The sequence below is a fragment of the Coregonus lavaretus genome, assembly GCF_964263955.1.
Source record: "Coregonus lavaretus genome assembly, chromosome: 17".
Taxonomy (NCBI): Eukaryota; Metazoa; Chordata; class Actinopteri; order Salmoniformes; family Salmonidae; genus Coregonus; species Coregonus lavaretus.
Genome location: NC_140004.1, coordinates 19761134 through 19781464, shown reverse-complemented (window position 1 = coordinate 19781464; position 20331 = coordinate 19761134). Strand labels below are relative to the sequence as shown.

The 20331-nt window shown below is 46.3% G+C and overlaps 1 protein-coding gene across 1 annotated transcript; it reads left to right on the top strand.

Moving 5' to 3' along the window:
* Positions 1 to 918: 918 nt before the first annotated feature.
* adamts13 (ADAM metallopeptidase with thrombospondin type 1 motif, 13) lies at positions 919 to 20272 on the top strand. Its single transcript, XM_084181397.1, has 31 exons — positions 919 to 1159; positions 1520 to 1586; positions 1691 to 1959; positions 2091 to 2256; positions 2354 to 2490; positions 2632 to 2715; positions 2847 to 2971; positions 3099 to 3245; positions 4686 to 4820; positions 4987 to 5137; positions 5294 to 5398; positions 5566 to 5723; positions 5896 to 5959; positions 13283 to 13409; positions 13547 to 13695; positions 13988 to 14108; positions 14214 to 14294; positions 14387 to 14568; positions 14752 to 14908; positions 15048 to 15177; positions 15266 to 15445; positions 15567 to 15765; positions 15871 to 15979; positions 17673 to 17802; positions 17877 to 18056; positions 18252 to 18456; positions 18612 to 18978; positions 19092 to 19235; positions 19341 to 19520; positions 19665 to 19846; positions 19986 to 20272. The coding sequence occupies exons 1-31, from the start codon at positions 1079 to 1081 to the stop codon at positions 20139 to 20141; spliced, it is 4668 nt and encodes a 1555-aa protein (XP_084037523.1). The 5' UTR covers positions 919 to 1078; the 3' UTR covers positions 20142 to 20272.
* The last annotated feature ends 59 nt before the right edge of the window (positions 20273 to 20331 follow it).

Genomic DNA, 20331 nt, shown 5'->3' with positions numbered 1-20331 from the left:
GGGTTAGCTAACATGCTGAGTAGTTGCAAAGTAGCTAAAAAGTAGTAAGTAGTTGAAACGTTGCTAATTAGCTAAAATGCTAAAGTTGTCTGTGATGAGATTTAAACACGCAACCTTTGGGTTGCTAGACATTCACGTTATACACAACCCATCCACCTTGACCAACCATACTCCTTTCATTTTTGCCTTAAGTAACCTTCTGTCTCATGTAACCATACCAAACATATCATACTAATTTGAGTGTCCCGGATTTTCATTTACTTTGGTTTTAATGATCTAGTCTATGAGACCAGGCTATTAGACATCACATGTAAGGAGCATTCAGTCCTTCTAAAGTACATCTGTAATGTGACAGTGGGCCTTGTCTGCCCTCTAGTGGTACTATATTACACTTACAAAAATGATCTGTATGGCCCGCAGCATTTATGATACTGTGTGTGTGAACTTCTATAAATTCAGTTTAGAGCTTCTGTGAAAATGATCAAGCCGAAATAACATCCAGTTTTTTTCTTTGATTTACACACTTATGATGCACACTTAGTTAGAAAGTAATTGCTGCACAGGAAATTGGTATATCAACAAGTCTTCAAGTCTAAAATGTAAATAAATGTCTTCAAGTTCAAGAGGTTCTTTATAACCATTGCACATATAATGGCATTTCCATGTGCCAACTCTCATGGGATATAATGGAATTTTCCGTCTTACAGTACTACGTCACAACAAAATACTGTACATGAAACAAGCATGGAGTGAGTTTGTGGACAAATGCACTGTTCTGCACTGTGACACTCGCCAGTGACATCCGGTGACCAATAGAATAAACATCAGTGTTGACCAACCAGCCAATCAGCTGGCATTGCTCTTTTCACCTACTCCCACAGTGAAAATCAACAAATGAAGTCTGTCACTGATCAACTACTGCCCCTGATGTTTAAGTAAACTCGTTTGCCACTTCCCAATTTGGCTGGGTCTCATCAGACTTGGCTGGAAGGAAAATCTTGGTCCTCTTCCTCCGATAGATATATAGCAAGGCCAGGTAGTGTGTGGTGTGGTCCCACAGGGAGAGGAGAGGGGAAACATGACAGCCTTGGCGCTGCTCTGTCTGCTGTCAGTGCTGCCAGGCTCCACAGCAACACTAATGAGATCTCCATTGGAGGAGGTAAGTGGAAAACACAGGGATGTGGTTGGTGATTCTTCTGTTTGTGACATCTGCAAAGTACATTGACCTCCTCAACTTGCGCTGTTTATTGTCCTGCGGAAATCTCTACCTACAGAGAGACAGATCACAGGTTTCACAGGATCTCAGTTGTATGAGACACTTTTAAAAAAACCTTAGTGACATTTTTCAGGGGTTCTCTAGAGATATTATTCTTGTTCAGTTGATTGTGCTCGCCATGGACATAGGCCTACTGTAATCTGTCATACTGTATACAAACCAGGAATGGATCAGTGAATCTAATCTACATGTTGCTGAAGGCTCACAAAAGACCCCAACATTTAATTTGTATCCCCTCCCCAGCTATTTCTGCACTCCCTGGAACAAAAGGACATGGTGTTTTATTTTGGTACTGCCTCTGCTTCCTCAGGTATGACTGAATAATGACACAGTTTCCATACAGTTAGTGAGCTACTGAACCATTATGGTGGATACAATAATTCACATACAGTATTGTAACCTTTCTCACCCCAGTGCCTGAGTTTCAGCTCATCTGGACAGACTGTGCCTCCACGGAGCTCCACACTGGCCCCTGGCGATGCTCCTTCGAGGCCCAAGGGAAGCGCTTTGTGTTGGGGCCTGGGGAGAGGAAGCAGTCCCTCTTCTGTCAGTCCACATTAGAGACAGCTCGGAACACCACTCTCAACGTCATAAGGAAAAGTCATGCCATGTGTTGTCAGCAGGCCAAAGTTCTACATCCTCCTTCAACTAAAGGATTTCTCACCATCTGTGCCAGGAAAATGGTAAGTTGTTTCCAAGTTAAGACATAAACAATTCTACAGTTTACTTATTTATTTCAGCTGTTATTCTGTCTTTAACATCCATCATTCTCTTAAATGAATTTGGATTGCAAATGTTTTTCTATTTCCAACAGCAAGGCCTGGTTGTTGCAGGTAAAGAGAAGGAGAGACTATACATTCAGTCAGTGCTTCAGAAACACATTCATCTGACTGAAGCCAGAAACTGTTCCAGTCCAGGAACACCTCATCTGGTGTTCCACCAGCCATTTACTGCCGGAGGCCCCCCCAGACACTCTCCCAGTCAGTGTTCAAACATTATAGCATTGTATTTAATGTTTCATACTTCATCCTCACACATTCTATCAGCATACTGCTCTTTTTGTCTTCATCCTGACAGTGAAGAGGCTGCGTCGCCGACGGTCAACCATAATGCCTGAGATGACCCACCTGGAGCTGCTAGTGGTGGTGGCGCCTGATGTGCAGCTGGTCCACAGGCAGGACACAGAGAGATACATCCTCACCAACCTCAACATTGTGAGTTTGTCTGTCTGTCTGCCTGTTTGCCTGCCTGCCTGTCTTTGTCTGTCTGTATCTGTTTGCGTGAGGTATCTGAATGATTATTGAAAGTGGTTATTCTGTGTTGCTCTTATGGTGTGTCCTGTTATCTTCCCACAGGCCTCAGAGCTGCTGAGGGACATGACACTGGGAGCCAACATGAGAGTGCATCTGGTCCGCATGATCATCCTCTCAGAACCAGAGGTCAGTGTCTGACAATGTCTGTCCACCCCACACCACACCACACACACCTGGGTGGGCCAGTCTGCCATTGAGGCCTGGCTGAGGAGCCAGAAGAAAACGTTCCTCTCTGTTTGCTATGTTCTCGCTTTCAGCCAGAGATTAATATCTCCACCAACATCTCCTTGTCTCTGAGGAGTGTGTGTGAGTGGGCCAGAAGGGTCATCCCCTCTAATGACACGGACCCCCTGCATGCTGATCTTGTGTTATACATCACAAGGTAGGTCATTGTACTTTATCCTGTGCTATTTTTTCAAGTTGAATGGTACTCTGTCTAAAGATATAAGATCTGTATCATTGTAAGTCTTGCGGTTTTACTTTACTGTAATGTGTTTGTCCTCAACCAGATTCGATCTGGAGCTGCCCAATGGGAACAAGCAGGTGAGGGGTGTGGCCCAGCTGGGCGGGGCATGTTCTAGCCAATGGAGTTGTGTGATCACAGAGGACACAGGCTTTGATCTGGGCATCACCATCGCTCATGAGATAGGCCACAGGTAATTTGAAAAGGAAAAGGTGCAACGCTCACTCACAATTAAAAACAGATTATTTTATTTAAGCAACTATTAAAAGCTTAGGCCACAGGTAAGACATAGTGGCATGAGATAGGCCACAGTTAAGACATAGTGGCGTGAGATAGGCCACAGGTAAGACATAGTGGCATGAGATAGGCCACAGGTAAGACATAGTGGCATGAGATAGGCCACAGGTAAGACATAGTGGCATGAGATAGGCCACAGGTAAGACATAGTGGCATGAGATAGACCACAGGTAAGACATAGTGGCATGAGATAGGCCACAGGTAAGACATAGTGGCATGAGATAGGCCACAGGTAAGACATAGTGGCATGAGATAGACCACAGGTAAGACATAGTGGCATGAGATTGGCCACAGGTAAGACATAGTGGCATGAGATTGGCCACAGGTAAGACATAGTGGCATGAGATAGGCCACAGGTAAGACATAGTGGCATGAGATAGGCCACAGGTAAGACATAGTGGCATGAGATAGGCCACAGGTAAGACATAGTGGCATGAGATAGACCACAGGTAAGACATAGTGGCATGAGATAGGCCACAGGTAAGACATAGTGGCATGAGATAGGCCACAGGTAAGACATAGTGGTATGAGATGGCCACAGGTAAGACATAGTGGCATGAGATAGGCCACAGGTAAGACATAGTGGCATGAGATAGACCACAGGTAAGACATAGTGGCATGAGATAGGCCACAGGTAAGACATAGTGGCATGAGATAGGCCACAGGTAAGACATAGTGGCATGATATAGACCACAGGTAAGACATAGTGGCATGAGATAGGCCACAGGTAAGACATAGTGGCATGAGATTGGCCACAGGTAAGACATAGTGGCATGAGATTGGCCACAGGTAAGACATAGTGGCATGAGATAGGCCACAGGTAAGACATAGTGGCATGAGATAGACCACAGGTAAGACATAGTGGCATGAGATAGGCCACAGGTAAGACATAGTGGCATGAGATAGGCCACAGGTAAGACATAGTGGCATGAGATAGGCCACAGGTAAGACATAGTGGCATGAGATAGGCCACAGGTAAGACATAGTGGCATGAGATAGACCACAGGTAAGACATAGTGGCATGAGATAGGCCACAGGTAAGACATAGTGGCATGAGATAGGCCACAGGTAAGACATAGTGGCATGAGATAGACCACAGGTAAGACATAGTGGCATGAGATAGACCACAGGTAAGACATAGTGGCATGAGATTGGCCACAGGTAAGACATAGTGGCATGAGATTGGCCACAGGTAAGACATAGTGGCATGAGATAGGCCACAGGTAAGACGTAGTGGCATGAGATAGGCCACAGGTAAGACGTAGTAATAAAGTAGTGCCATAGTCAATAGCATGGGATGAGCTACAGTTAGTAATCTTCACTTCTTTCCCCCCAGCTTTGGTATAAACCATGATGGGATCGGTAACACATGCAGCAGCAGTGGCTTTATGATGGCCTCTGATGGAGGCTACAACAGTGTGGATCTCACCTGGTCCCAGTGCAGCAGACAGCAGCTGTACACATTCTTCAGGTAAGCATGCCAGCTGTTACTCACATGGACTCTTAATATGAACTGTTCATCATAAGTAGAGTACTCTGCAGAAATGTAATAATGGTCAGTGGTACTGTATACAACACATTGAGTATTGTATATTCTGGTGATGAGAGTAAGATACGTGTTTGTAATGCTATTCTAGTGAAGGCAAGGCTGACTGTGTGAAAGACTTGCCTGTCCTGGTTGGCTCTCTGCAAGACTGGAAGCCAGGCCTTTACTATGGAGTGGACGACCAGTGCCGGATAGCGTTTGGTAGCACCGCCAGGGCCTGCTCCTTCACCAACACTGACCTGGTAAGGGACACATTATGACATTAATAGCAGCCACTTCTGTGATTATACTATCATTGGTTATACTGTAGTAATAAGACTGGTTATAGAGTATGTTGATAGTATCTATAGCTCTGTCTGGGTAAGGCTTTCCCAGTGTTAATTCTCTCCTCCTGTCAGCCTGTGTGCCGTGTTCTCTCCTGCCACATCAAACCTGATGACAACAGCTCATGTAAACGCCTGCTGGTGCCTCTGTTGGATGGGACAGAGTGTGCACCCAACCAGGTACAGCCTTTTGTTATCACTAGTCACATTCAATCACTATGGCTATGTTTGGTCCAGTCAATGAGCCAAATGTTACAATGACGAAAATATGACTGTTGCTCAAAGTATGCAAAATCTGTGTTGTGAAATGAAAGCAGCCCTGACCTCTAACTCTGCATGTCCTCTAGTGGTGCCTGAAGGGCCGCTGTGTGTCCCCAGACCAGCTCAGCTCCTCTTCCTCTGTGGTGGTGCACGGCTCCTGGTCCAGCTGGTCCCAGTTCTCCCCCTGCTCACGGACATGTGGTGGGGGCGTCACTTCCCGGACCAGGCAATGCAACAACCCACGGTAACAACAAACAACAAACGTCTTTGTTAGTCAGTTCCAATTACAACACTAATTCTCATGACTCCTCCCAAGGTCAAGTGGTACATTTCTGGCAAATGAGATTAGCCAAACAGTTTATTATTCTTGATGGATGTCTTCATGATTTTAATTTTTAAAATGTTTTCATTTCCAGACCTGCATTTGGTGGGAATGATTGCAAGGGCAGGGATACGGAGGCTGAACTTTGTCACCAGCAGGTAAAACTCCACAGGTCATCTTTATGTTTACAGTGGGCCTCCGTAGGTCATTTTTACAAGGTACATTGTTGCACCATTTATTCTGTTGTTAGGATATTGAATTTGAATACAATATTTTTTATTTGTAATGCACAAATTGAATCATTGAATTCATAAATTGAACTTGTATTTCATGATTTGAAAATTAATTGAATGAATATTGCATACAGTTTTAAAATTCAATTTCTATTTAACTGAATATTCAAATTCAACATTTACATATTCCGTTTCAATATGGTAGATATTGCATTAATTTTCTGTATATCAAGTTTACAAACTAACATTCAGATTCAGTTTTAAAATTCAGTTCTCTAAATTCAGATTCAAAACTAGAGACAACATCCTGGTACTTTGCCAGCCAGGAAAGGTAGAGGAGCACAGAAATAACCAAACGCTCTCTGTGGTAAACAAAAGCTTCTGGCAGTTTCTGTGTATCAAGTTTACAAACTAACATTCAGATTCAGTTTTAAAATTCAGTTCTCTAAATTCAGATTCAAAACTAGAGACAACATCCTGGTACTTTGCCAGCCAGGAAAGGTAGAGGAGCACAGAAATAACCAAACGCTCTCTGTGGTAAACAAAAGCTTCTGGCAGTTGAATTTGTGGCATGTTGAATTTATTTTCTTCCTATGAATTTGACTGTAGCGTTTAACCTTTTTGGCTATAAGCGATTATGACCCCATTCCTGAAAGCTTAGACTCTCTGGAACATGGGTAACTTGTCTGAGACCTGAAAAGTTGCATTGTCTGGAGCACAGGAGACCTGGGTTAGAACCCCATCAGTCAAACTAACACACCTTCAGGTCTTAGACAAGGTTGCATATCATATTCATGGATCACCAAACTACCTCTGTTGCACTCTCCTTAAATGGGGTGAACAGATCTGTCTGCTTCTGTTTGCCACAGAAAGTGTTGTTGTTGGGCAGTAGGCCTGATTTCGAACCTAGTTAGTTATATTGGTGCCGTGATCTCTGAGTATGAGTCAAAAGTGTTGTGAAATGTAACCAAGGTGGTTAGATGAACCATGCTCTTTTGATGAGTAACCTTGCTGGAGACTTGAGTTAGCTTCCTGAACTCGTCCCTATGGGCTTTAGCTAAGTGGGCTAACACAGTCTTGTGACATGCAGGAGACCTGGTTTGAACCCAGTCAGAGCAAGATTAAATAAGGAGTGGAAAGGCTATCCTTAGAAGGTGTCACGATCGTCTATAAAGGAAGCGGACCAAAGCGCAGCGTTTGTGGCGAACATGACTTTAATATATAAAGCACAAAAATACAAAACAAAAGACGACTCGTGAAGTCCACAGTTACAATGACTGACTAGGAACAAAAACCCACAACCCCAAGGTGAAAACACACAGTATAAATATGGCTCCCAATCAGAGATAACGAGCCGACAGCTGACACTCGTTACCTCCGATTGGGAGTCATATGACTAAATCAAGCACAATCACCAAACATAGAAATCAACAACCTAGACACCCCAACATAGAAATACACCCAAACAAATGAAAATGAACAACCCTGGCTCAAATATCAAAGTCCATGGAGCCAGAGTGTCACAGTACCCCCCCCTAAAGGTGCGAACTCCGGGCGCACCAACATAAGGACTAGGGGAGGGTCTGGGTGGGCGTCTGTCCACGGTGGCGGCTCTGGCCCCGGTCGTGATCCCCACCCCACCACAGTCACAACCTGCTTCAGTAGCCTCCTCCCAATGACCACCCTCCAACTAACCCCACCTGGACTAAGGGGCAACACCGGACTAAGGGGCAGCACCGGACTAAGGGGCAGCACCGGGATAAGGGGCAGCACCGGGCGAAGGGGCAGCACCGGACTAAGGGGCAGCACCGGACTAAGGGACAGCACCGGGCTAAGGGACAGTACCTGACTAAGGGGCAGCACCGGACTGAGGGGCAGCTCCGGACTGAATGGCGGATCCTGGCTGGCTGGCTCTGGCGGATCCTGGCTGGCTGGCGGATCCGGGCTGGACGGCTCTGGCGGATCCTGGCTGGACGGCTCTGGCGGATCCTGGCTGGACGGCTCTGGCGGATCCTGGCTGGACGGCTCATGGCTGGCTGACGGATCTGGCTGCTCATGGCTGGCTGACGGATCTGGCTGCTCATGGCTGGCTGACGGATCTGGCTGCTCATGGCTGGCGGAAGGCTCAGGCTGATCCTGTCTGGCGGACGGCTCTGGCTGATCCTGTCTGGCGGAAGGCTCTGGCTGATCCTGTCTGGCGGAAGGCTCTGGCTGATCCTGTCTGGCGGACGGCTCTGGCTGATCCTGTCTGGCGGAAGGCTCTGGCTGATCCTGTCTGGCGGAAGGCTCTGGCTGATCCTGTCTGGCGGAAGGCTCTGGCTGCTCCTGTCTGGCGAAAGGCTCTAGCGGCTCCTGTCTGGCGGAAGGCTCTAGCGGCTCCGGTCTGGCGGACGGCTCTGAAGGCTCATGGCAGACGGGCGGCTTTGCAGGCTCAGTACAGACGGGCGGCTTATGCAACGCTTGGCAGACGGGCAGTTCAGGCGCCATAGGGCAGACGGGCAGTTCAGGCGCCGTTGGGCCGACGGGCAGTTCAGGCGCCGTTGGGCAGACGGGCAGTTCAGACGGCGTTGGGCAGACGGACAGTTCAGGCGCCGTTGGGCAGACGGGCAGTTCAGACGGCGTTGGGCAGACGGACAGTTCAGGCCCCGTTGGGCAGACGGCAGACTCTGGCCGTCTGAGGCGCACCGTAGGCCTGGTGCGTGGTGCCGGAACTGGAGGTACCGGGCTGAGGACACGCATCTCAGGGCTAGTGCGGGGAGAAGCAACAGGGCATGCTTGGCCCTGGGGACGCACCGTAGGCCTGATGCGTGGTGCCGGAACTGGAGGTACCGGGCTGAGGACACGCATCTCAGGGCTAGTGCGGGGAGAAGCAACAGGGCATGCTTGGCCCTGGGGACGCACCGTAGGCCTGATGCGTGGTGCCGGAACTGGAGGTACCGGGCTGAGGACACGCATCTCAGGGCTAGTGCGGGAAGCAGGAACAGGACGCACAGGACTCGGGGAACACACAGGAGGCTTAGTGCGTGGTGTAGGCACTGGTGGTACTGGACTGGAGACAGGAGGTGGTGCCGGAAATACCGGACCGTGCAGGCGTACTGGCTCCCTTGAGCACTGAGCCTGACCAACCTTACCTGGTTGTATGCTCCCCGTCGCCTGACCAGTACAGGGAGGTGGAATAACCCGCACCGGGCTATGTAGGCGAACCGGGGACACCATGCGTAAGGCTGGTGCCATGTAAGCCGGCCCGAGGAGACGCACTGGTGACCGGATGCGTAGGGCCGGCCTCATGACATCTGGCTCAATGCTCAGTCTAGCCCGGCCGATACGTGGAGCCGGAATGTACCGAACCGGGCTATGCCTGCGTACAGGAGACACCATGCGCTCTACTGCGTAACACGGTGTCTGCCCGTACTCTCGCTCTCCACGGTCAGTCCAGGGAGTAGGCGCAGGTCTCCTACCTGACTTCGCCACACTCCCTTCTAGCCCCCCCCCAAGAAATTTTTGGGTAGTACTCTCGGGCTTCCAGCCTTGCCTCCGTGCTGCCTCCTCATATCGCCGCCTCTCGGCTTTAGCTGCCTCCCGCTCTTCACGAGGACGGCGATATTCTCCCGGTTGATCCCAAGGCCCCTCACCATCCAGAATCTCCTCCCATGTCCATGAATCCTTTATGGGAGTCCATAAATCCTGTGTAGGTAGGTCCTGTTGCCGCTTGACACGCTGCTTGGTCTTTTTGTGGTGGGTTTTTCTGTCACGATCGTCTATAAAGGAAGCGGACCAAAGCGCAGCGTTTGTGGCGAACATGACTTTAATATATAAAGCACAAAAATACAAAACAAAAGACGACTCGTGAAGTCCACAGTTACAATGACTGACTAGGAACAAAAACCCACAACCCCAAGGTGAAAACACACAGTATAAATATGGCTCCCAATCAGAGATAACGAGCCGACAGCTGACACTCGTTACCTCCGATTGGGAGTCATATGACTAAATCAAGCACAATCACCAAACATAGAAATCAACAACCTAGACACCCCAACATAGAAATACACCCAAACAAATGAAAATGAACAACCCTGGCTCAAATATCAAAGTCCATGGAGCCAGAGTGTCACAGAAGGGCAATGACAGGGCTATTCAACTATATTCTTATCGGGGCCAAACTGCGGTTTTTGTGACACTCCCTTCTAATGTTCCCTCTCATTTTTGGGGGCACTGAGCAAATTTCAGGTCTGCAAATTTGAACATTGTGAAAATTCTGTGCAACTTCCAGCGCGCGTTTACTGTGAACACTGAGGCGGTACCCACTTTAAGTTACAGTTTTAACAGTGGTCAAGTAGGCTACTGTGGCTATCTGATCATAATGTGGGCCTACCAGAGTGGCCTACAATAGAAGAAAATCCATCTCATAACATTTTTAACATGGAAATTGCTGTTCTATCAGTCAGCCTACAGTAGCAGCCAATGTGTGGTGTTCAATGTAGGCCTACATTCCATGAGACTTTTGAAAAAAACCTGCAGGGCTTGACATTAACCTGTTTATCCACTTGTCATTCAGACAAGGAGGTGACTGAAAATGTTGTTGTGTTTTTTGATGCAAGAAACCACTTTACAAAATAAAATGCATTATTATTCCCATACCATTATTACAGAGAATTAGACAAATTATGCTACCCTCTGCCTATTGGCTACTTAGCTTATTCAAGCCTGTTTCAAAATACAACGCTGCCCCTTTAAGATCAAAAATAGCTCTTTACCTGACTCGAATTTCAAAGATGTCTAGAAATGTACATGTTTTGTGCTCTTGTAGGAAGTAATCACTCCCCTATTGCTGACTACAAATTATCTATAACTGAGCTAATAACTCACTAACTAGCAAAGGATATGAACAAAATGTGTACACGTGGCTACATGCAGCTCTCGCTTTAATCTCAAAACAAGTGCATCTACTCACGACCGCTCATGCTGTAAACACAGTCCAGTTCAAGGTAAATGGCAAAGATTCATATATGACAATGGTCTATTTGCATATAGGCCTACTGCAACTCTGATTGGTTAGCCGCACAGTTCTGTGTAGAGTATGGGCTGAATCCTACTCCGATGCGTTCTGCCTACAACAAAATCTCTTGCATAGTTCATTTTGTTTCGGTATGTTGCATTGGAAGTGGCTAATATTGCGTTGATTTGATCCGAATTGCCACAGTAAAGGGAAACATTGATAGTGTTAACAGGGAAAACTCTAGAACAGTGGTCACCAACCTTTTCTGAGTCAAGATCAATTTCTGAGTCAAAATGCAAGCCAAGATCTACAGTTCATTATTATTTTTTAAACATGACTTAAAACACATAAGCCTATGCATCATTAACCAATTAAGTACAGTATTGTAGCAATTAAGTTTATGCAGTAAGCTATATGCCCAATACATTATCACTGCATATTGGCTTTGCTTGAATTACCCTGCTAATGCGTTGTTGTTCGGGCAATTTTTTTGAGGTAGTCTATATGATCACACCGGTAATAGATCTGTGGTTGTATTACTTGTGAGGCACAGCTGAGTGAGCATACATTTAAATCATTAGCTTTTAATTTTTATTTCACTGGGCTGATGGTGCCTGCATCTGATGATCAGTCTCAGCGGAAGGAGAGAGCAGCAGACTGAGGGTCCGCCTCTCAACATCCCTCTGCTCTCCCGCTGACCAAAAATGTCTTCCAGTTGATGGCAAAACTCGATTCGCACCAAATTATTTCTGCCTCATGCACAAATTCATGTCGTTACTCCTGTGAACAGAGAATGTGAAATATTCCTTGATATTAAAAAAGACGCAAGCCGCTAAACATAACAACAACGCAAGCCTATCGATACACTTTCCTACTCATTTATTACTGCTGCAGTGCTTGTTGTAGTGTTGAGTGGAAATAGGAAGAACGCGCATTTTATGGCTTATAAAAGTGCTCAATACAACATTTTGACAGTGCTGAGTAAAAACTTAAACATGAACTCACTCATAAAAACAGCAGCTCTTTGCTGTATTTGTTGACAATCTCTCTCTAGTCATGGTTTTAAACATTTTAAAATCTCACAGTATCAACTTTGCTGTAGCTTTCTTTTATGCCTGCTATGTTACTGCAGACACAGTAATCTGAGCCATCTGATTGGCCAGCGGTAAGCCTATAGTGCACTTGATTTGCTTTCCAGGCCCGCTGGGAAGGCAAAGTTTGTACCTTCAGACACAAAATGGCAACAGTTCGACCTACCCGGCACGCAGGGCAGCTGAATCGGGTGCACCTACCGCCAACAGCCCGTGACAAATAAAAATAAATAGGAACACAAGGCTTTATCGTTGGGTTTTTTACAGAAATGTTTGGAATGCTAGGAATGCCTTGGATATTGACCAGTCGATTGCGATTGACAGGTTGGTGACCACTGCTCTAGAAAGTTGAGTGAAATTCAATCTGGTGCTTCTCTCAGTGGCTGATATTTATTCTGCGCGGGAGTCCCGGGGGCAACTGCGGGCCCGTGCATGCGTGCAGTTTAGAGGGAACATTGCTCCCTTCTAAAATGTCCTGTTCGTCATTTCAAAAGAAACGTTGTTTCAACCAGTGTGTGCCCAGTGGGAAGGCATGTTCATGTTCCAGAGAGTCTAAGCTTTCAGGAATGGGGTGTAAGCATAATAGCTTATAGCCAAAACGGTTCAAACGCTAGTGACAAATTCATAGGAAGACAATAAATTCAACATTTTAAAAAAAACGGTGTTTTAGTCATTTAGCAGACGCTCTTATCCAGAGCGACTTACATTATTTTTTTAATACTGGCCCCCCGTGGGAATCAAACCCACAACCCTGGCGTTGCAAGCACCATGCTCTACCAACTTAGCTACACAGGGCCCATATTGGCTTCAGAAACCAGAGGCTTCTGTTTACCACAGAGAGCGTTTGATTATATATTTTCTCCTCTACATTTGCTGGCTTGCAAAGTATCAGGGGGTTGTCTCTGGTTTTGAATATGTCTGAATCTGACTATATCCAAAATTATGGAATTCAAATACAATTCCTGAAATTGCTCCATACACATGCTTTGGAGTGGAATGAGGGGAGTTGAATTGGAAAGAGTAAAGTGGCTTCCCTTCAAAAGATTGTTATGATCGAAAGTTCAATTGGTCGTCAAAAGGATGTTAACTGAATCAAAGGGTGTGAACTCAACAAGCAATGTTCCGCATTCCTCCCCGCACACTATGCTGTCTGAGTAGCAGTGTGAAAGGACCCAGCTGGCCTTCATGGCAGAGCAGTGCTCCCAGACAGATCTCCAGCCCCTGTACTTGTCCCCCAACACGGCCTCCCTCTACACCTGGATCCCCGCTGTCGGCTTTGTCACAGGTGGGCCAAGACACCTCTCCAATGGGGAATGGTGGGGTCACTGGGGTGGAGGACAATAAACAAAGGGCAAACTACTACAGTACTGACTTTTTACATTCTCCCTCCACTGTATCCCTCTGATTGTCCCCTATGACCAGGGGATGAACAGTGCAGGTACATGTGCCAGTGTAAGGGAGAGAACTTCATTGTGAGCCGTGGGTCTCAGTTTGTGGATGGGACTCGGTGTGAATCAGACAGTCCAGCTCCCCTGGGTGCCACGACAGCTTGTCTAGGAGGGACGTGCCAGGTAAAGGCCTGCTTCGGTTTCTCCACCTTAGAGAGTTCTAGAGACACGTTGACAGATTATTAGACCTGACTGTTATATCTAGCCTAGCTGTAGAAGAACGCACATCTGCACAGTTTCACATTGTACATCACTTTGTCCTTTAATGATATGTGCCACTCATTCTGACAACCCATTCATCCGTAAAGCAGCACACTGTCGTAAACCATAACAACGTACAGTACGACGTACCATACATAACACTGACATGTCCTCATAAACTAATGGGCAATAATTTCTGTCTGTCTTCCACCAGCTGTTTGGCTGTGATGGAGTGTTGAAGTCTGGGAAGGTGGAGGATGTGTGTGGGGTGTGTGGAGGGGATGGCTCCTCTTGCAGTCTCACCTCTCAGTCTTACAGTGGTGGTCGGGCCAGAGGTAACGACTCAAATATCCCCATTCTTCAGTCTGGAGAGTGATAATTTCTACCTCCATCTCATTCCAGTAATGAAATTAGATTTTCCCTGCTTAATTGATTCTCAGAGTACGTCACATTTCTGACACTGCCAGTAAACGCCACTCAGGTTCACATTGTCAACAGGGCACCTGTCTTCACTCACCTGGGTGAGTATCTGGGGTGACCTTGGGTGGTTTGAAAATAAACTCCAAATCATATAAAGGGCAATAAGCAAGGTGTCTGGTGTTTTTATCCATAGCGGTGTTGATTGGGAAACAGTATGTTGTGTCTGGGAGTGGCAGCATAGCGTTAAACATCACTCACCCCTCTCCTCTGGAGGACGGTCGTTGGGTTTATCGTCTGTACCTGACCCCTGACCTCCTGCCTCTAATGGAGGTGCTGCTGCTGCCTGGAACTGTTACAGAGGAGACACACATACAGGTCAGCAGTGAGAGAGACATTCACAGACATGGCAACAGACACTCAAAGCATCAGAGGGGGCAACTGTGAGAAACACATATAGAATAGGAACAGTATCTCCCTCCACTATGCACACACAAATATGGAAGTTTACTGAATCCTCAAAAAAGAAAGGAATGTGAAATGTGTTTTTTGCTCATATAGGTCTATCGGAAATATGGAAAAGAATATGGAGAACAAACCAGTCCAAACATCACCTACCACTTTTATACTCCCATTAGTAATAATGCTTTTATAAAAGAGATACCCAGGGGCAAGTGGACTGTTGTTACAACATCCTGCTCTGTCACCTGTAGCTCTGGTAAGAGTCACTTTGAAGTTTTTATTTTTTACAAATTATTGTTGAATAAATATATTTAGTTTGTTTGTTGTGGTAGTACTTTAGGGCTTTCCAAATGTCACTGTTCTTAGAGATCCACTGTTCTCTCTTTTTCTTGTAGGCATACAGAAATCTATGTATGTCTGTATGGATGAAGACACTAAGGAGCATCTGGAGGAGGTCTACTGTGATTCAGTTCCCCTTCTCCTGCCTCAGCAGACAACCTGTCACCTCCCAGCCTGTCCCCCCAGGTGCACTACATTCATGGCACACTGTCACACCTAGACGCTTGAACATTCATCAAACTGATTGATCAATGTCCTGTGTTGTGTTCTCCAGCTGGGAGATGGGCGAGTTTAGACCCTGCAGTGCCTTGTGTGGTGGTGGAGAGAAAGTGCGTCCTGTGAGATGTGTTCAAAGGCAAGGAGCAGATGTCCTACAGGTGCCAGTTTCTGAATGTCCACAACACTCAGCCCCACAATCAGTGGATACATGCAACTTTCAACCCTGCCCTGCAAGGTACACATATTTGTATGATCAAATACAATATGTGCATGAAGCAAACAAGGTCCAAGTAGGTTAAATGGCCCAGTACAGTGGTTACATTTACATATCCTTTTTTTGTGGATGTGTGTGACAGGTGGAATGCGTCAGAAGCTGGGGAGTGTTCAGCAGTGTGTGGGCCCGGAGTGGCCAAACGCGTTGTGACATGTGTGCGGTCCGAAGGTGGTCATGATGTTGAGGTGGACCATAGCTTGTGTTCAGGGCTCTTCAAACCACCTGTCTTAGTGTCTTGTGTGGTTGATGTCTGCCCTATTGGCTGGGAGTCTAAGGGACAGGTACAGCAGAGATCTATAATACATCTCATAAACGTGCACACAGAATTTTAAGATATCATACTGGAGAAGGTGGAGCTCTGACATCCATTGATTTGTCTTTACCAGGATCAACCTATACTTAACAAATCCCCTGGTTTAAGGCAACGCTCCAGGTACCTAACAGTGTATGTTTGGAGCCCTGTGATAGGCCAGTGCTCAAAGACCTGCAGAAATGGTAAGTGAGACCAGATAATCCCTTCATTTTTTACAAAGACAATGTGGTATCTTGGTCAACACAAGCCTTATACAGTTGAAGTCGGAAGTTTACATACACCTTAGTCAAATACATTTCAACTCAGTTTTTCACAATTCCTGACATTTAATCCTAGTAAAAATTCTGTGTCTTAGGTCAGTTAGGATCACCACTTTATTTTAAGAATGTGAAATGTCAGAATAATAGTGGAGAGAATAATTTATTTCAGCTTTTATTTCTTTAATCACATTCCCAGTGGGTCAGAAGTTTACATACACTCAATTAGTATTTGGTAGCATTGCCTTTAATTTGTTTAACTTGGGTCAAACGTTTCGGGTAGCCTTCCACAAGCTTCCCACAATAAGTTGGGTGAATTTTGGCCCATTCCTCTTGACAGAGCTGGTGTAACTGAGTCAGGTTTGTAGGCCTCCTTGCTCGCACACAATTTTTCTGTTCTGCCCACAAATTGTCTATAGGATTGAGGTCAGGGCTTTGTGATGGCCACTCCAATACCTTGACTTTGTTGTCCTTAAGCCATTTTGCCACAACTTTAGAAGTATGCTTGGGGTTATTGTCCATTTGGAAGACCCATTTGCGACCAAGCTTTAACTTCCTGACTGATGTCTTGAGATGTTGCTTCAATATATCCACATAATTTTCCTTCCTCATAATGCCATCTATTTTGTGAAGTGCACCAGTCCCTCCTGCAGCAAAGCACCTCCACAGCATGATGCTGCCACCCCCGTGCTTCACGGTTGGGATGGTGTTCTTTTGGCTTGCAAGCCTTCCACTTTTTCCTCCAAACATAACAATGGTCATTATGGCCAAACAGTTCTATTTTTGTTTCATCAGACCAGAGGACATTTCTCCAAAAAGTACGATCTTCGTCCCCATGTGCAGTTGCAAACCGTAGTTTGGCTTTTTTATGGAGGTTTTGGAGCAGTGGCTTCTTCCTTGCTGAGCGGCCTTTCAGGTTATGTCGATATAGGACTCGTTTTACTGTGGATATAGATACTTTTGTACCTGTTTCCTCCAGCATCTTCACAAGTTCCTTTGCTGTTGTTCTGGGATTGATTTGCACTTTTCGCACCGAGGTACGTTAATCTCTAGGAGACAGAACGCGTCTCCTTCCTGAGCGGTATGACGGCTGCGTGGTCCCATGGTGTTTATATTTGCGTACTATTGTTTGTACAGATGAACGTGGTACCTTCAGGCGTTTGGAAATTCCTCCCAAGGATCAACCAGACTTGTGGAGGTCTACAATTTTTTTTCTGAGGTCTTGGCTGATTTCTTTTGATTTTCCTGTGATGTCAAGCAAAGAGGCACTGGGTTTGAAGGTAGGCCTTGACATACATCCACAGGTACACCTCCAATTGACTCAAATTATGTCAATTAGCCTATCAGAATTTTCCCAAGCTGTTTAAAGGCACAGTCAATTTAGTGTATGTAAACTTCTGACCCACTGGAATTGTGATACAGTGAATTATAAGTGAAATAATCTGTCTGTAAACAATTGTTGGAAAAATTACTTGTGTCAAGCACAAAGTAGATGTCCTAACCGACTTGCCAAAACTGTAGTTTGTTAACAAGAAATGTGTGGAGTGGTTGAAAAACGAGTTTTAATGGCTCCAACCTAAGTGTATGTAAACTTCCGACTTCAACTGTACATGTGTAGGTACCCTGCAGGTGTGGTTTTCATGTGTGGACCACCAGACCAGGCTAGGGGTGCCTGAGGTCCACTGTGATGCCTTCAGCAAACCAGAGCCTCACACAGAGTCCTGTAACCCTTTCCCTTGCCCTCCCATGTGAGTCCATCCTTTCAAATACAAGAATGATTGCTCTGTCATAGCAGGGTAACAGCAGTGTGTTTCCAATGCAGGTGGCGCTACAAGCAGGGAGTGTGCAGTGTGTCGTGTGGAGGAGGCGTGGCCCATAGGGTGCTGTACTGCTCACAGGAGACCGAGGGAGATGAGGAGGTGGTTGTGAACAATACAGAGTGCAGTAGCATGACCAAACCCATAGCAGTGGTCAGATGCAACTCCAACAGCTGCCCAGCCAGGTAAACGGTAAACACAGACACTGAACACTGGCTGGAAGATCAGGGTAAAAAAGATAATCTAAATGTGGAATTCACCACCCATGGATTTCAGTTTGTCTTGAATGCTATGTGAGTGTCAACAGACAGTGCCATATAGAGATTTCTATATGTATTGCTGGGTGTAAATAAACTTGAACTTGATATAATACTGTCCAGGTGGAGAGTGCTGAGGACGGGGGCCTGTTCTACGTCCTGTGATCTGGGGGTAGCCAGGAGGCATGTCTCCTGTGTTGAGTATATCCATGGAGAGGACAGTGAGGTGTCTGAGGAGAGGTGCCATGCAGCCGTTAAACCTGCTACCACAGTACCCTGTCTGGTGCAGGTGTGCACCTTCAGATGGGACGTGAAAGACTGGAATCAGGTAGGTACAGTGAGAGGTGCAGACCAATGATACATATGACATGAGCTGGCAGATGCAGTGATCTACTGTAAATGGTGATCAGCTGTGTTTTCATACATTAGTAATTTATACATTATGTAGATGTACTGTTGACTAACTTTTCTGTTGTCTCTCAGTGTTCAGTGCCATGTGGGTATGGGATCCAGTCTAGAGCAGTGTCCTGCATGGGACCCACTAAGCCTGAGCCCCTCAGCCCACTGCTCTGCATGCACATGCCAAAGCCCATCACCATCCGGGGCTGCCAGATGGACGACTGCAGGGTCTTAGAGAAGACTAGTCCCCTCACCCACACACACACCACCAACGCCCCTTCACTAGAGACCAGGGACCAGTTAACCAGTTCCCAGGGCATGGAGGTCACTCCCACGGATGAGGAGCCACTCCTGTCTCCTACTCTCAGCCTGACCCAGACACCCCCGACTGCAACAGAACTGACCACCCCACAGACCACCACAGCCATGCCCTCCGTGACCCCAAAAACCAGTAAGGTGGCAGAACTCTCTGCTTTTTAGCACTCATCAGAATAGGCATAAACCAAGCATTGAGAGAGCTCCATCAGCTAATGTAATAGTTATCTACTGTGTGTTGCTATCTAGGTCTGTGTGGGCAGCTTCTGCTGGAGGAGTCAGGCACAGTGGACCTGAGACATGAGACAGGTCGCTGCATCCTGTCCATAGGCCGGCCCCTGGATGAGGTCATCCACATGAAAGTAGTGTTCAGCTCCCTAAGCTGCAAGAAAAGTGAGAAAAGCTATAATACCCTTTTTACTGTCTATCTATGGCAACCGAAATGGACAACAATAACCCTGTGTGTGTGTGTGTGTGCGTACATGCGTGCGTGCGTAGGGGAGTATGTGGCATTCTATGACAGGCTGGTACTGGTCAGGAAGTGTGACCAGCTTGAGGACACTGAACTGACCTCCAGGACCAACGTCCTGCTAGTACGCCAGAATCTCTTGTCCCCCGGAAACGGAGTGCTGCTCACTTACAGCAGTCAGAAGAACACCAAAAAGAGTCACCACCAGGGTAACATTGAGATGCTACTGTATGGGCTGGAACAGAAGGCAGAGTGGCATGTTGTTACAGAGCTGGAATAATAGATTTTTAGAAGGACATATTATTTGGTTAATTTAATACTTACCCACATGCTTCTCACTGTTGCTCCTACAGACTGTGATGTCCAGCTGTTTGCTCCCAGCGGGGTCATTGAGAATCCAACGATGACCTCAGTGTTGGGCAGTCACACCTGTCGAGTCCTCATCAACGCCCCTCCCTCAGTGAAGATTAGGATCCGGGCTCTGAGCATGGGCCCTGTCGTCAACAGCACAGCAACCCAGTCCACCTTCATTATGGTCAGGGAGTAGGGAGACTGTTCTCTCTTGCTTTTCAGTATATTCATCAATGTAAACTAGTTGAGTGTACATTAAATCTTGAATGTTGACATGTATGCCATTGTAGATAACATTATGCCTCTAATACCATCTACATTAGATACAAGATGTAGACGTCTTGAAGACCAACGTGTTCAAGGACCAACAGCTTTTTGACTGGCGATCAGCTGGAAACATGGTGGAGATAGAATTCCATGGCGAGTACCTGCATAGCAACGGGAGCTTCCGAGCGGAATACTCATTTGTGGAGCCTTGATCCATGGCTCGCATTTCTATTATACAGTATTTAACAAGACAGGAATTTAGGCAGTTCCTGGAGAACAATTTGTCCTTAGTTTAATCAGTATTGTCAGAGTTTTGTAACATTAAAATAAATGATTATCATCACAGCAGTCTGTCTTATTTTTTGGGGTGGTGGGGATTTGGTATATAAAACATTTACTAAT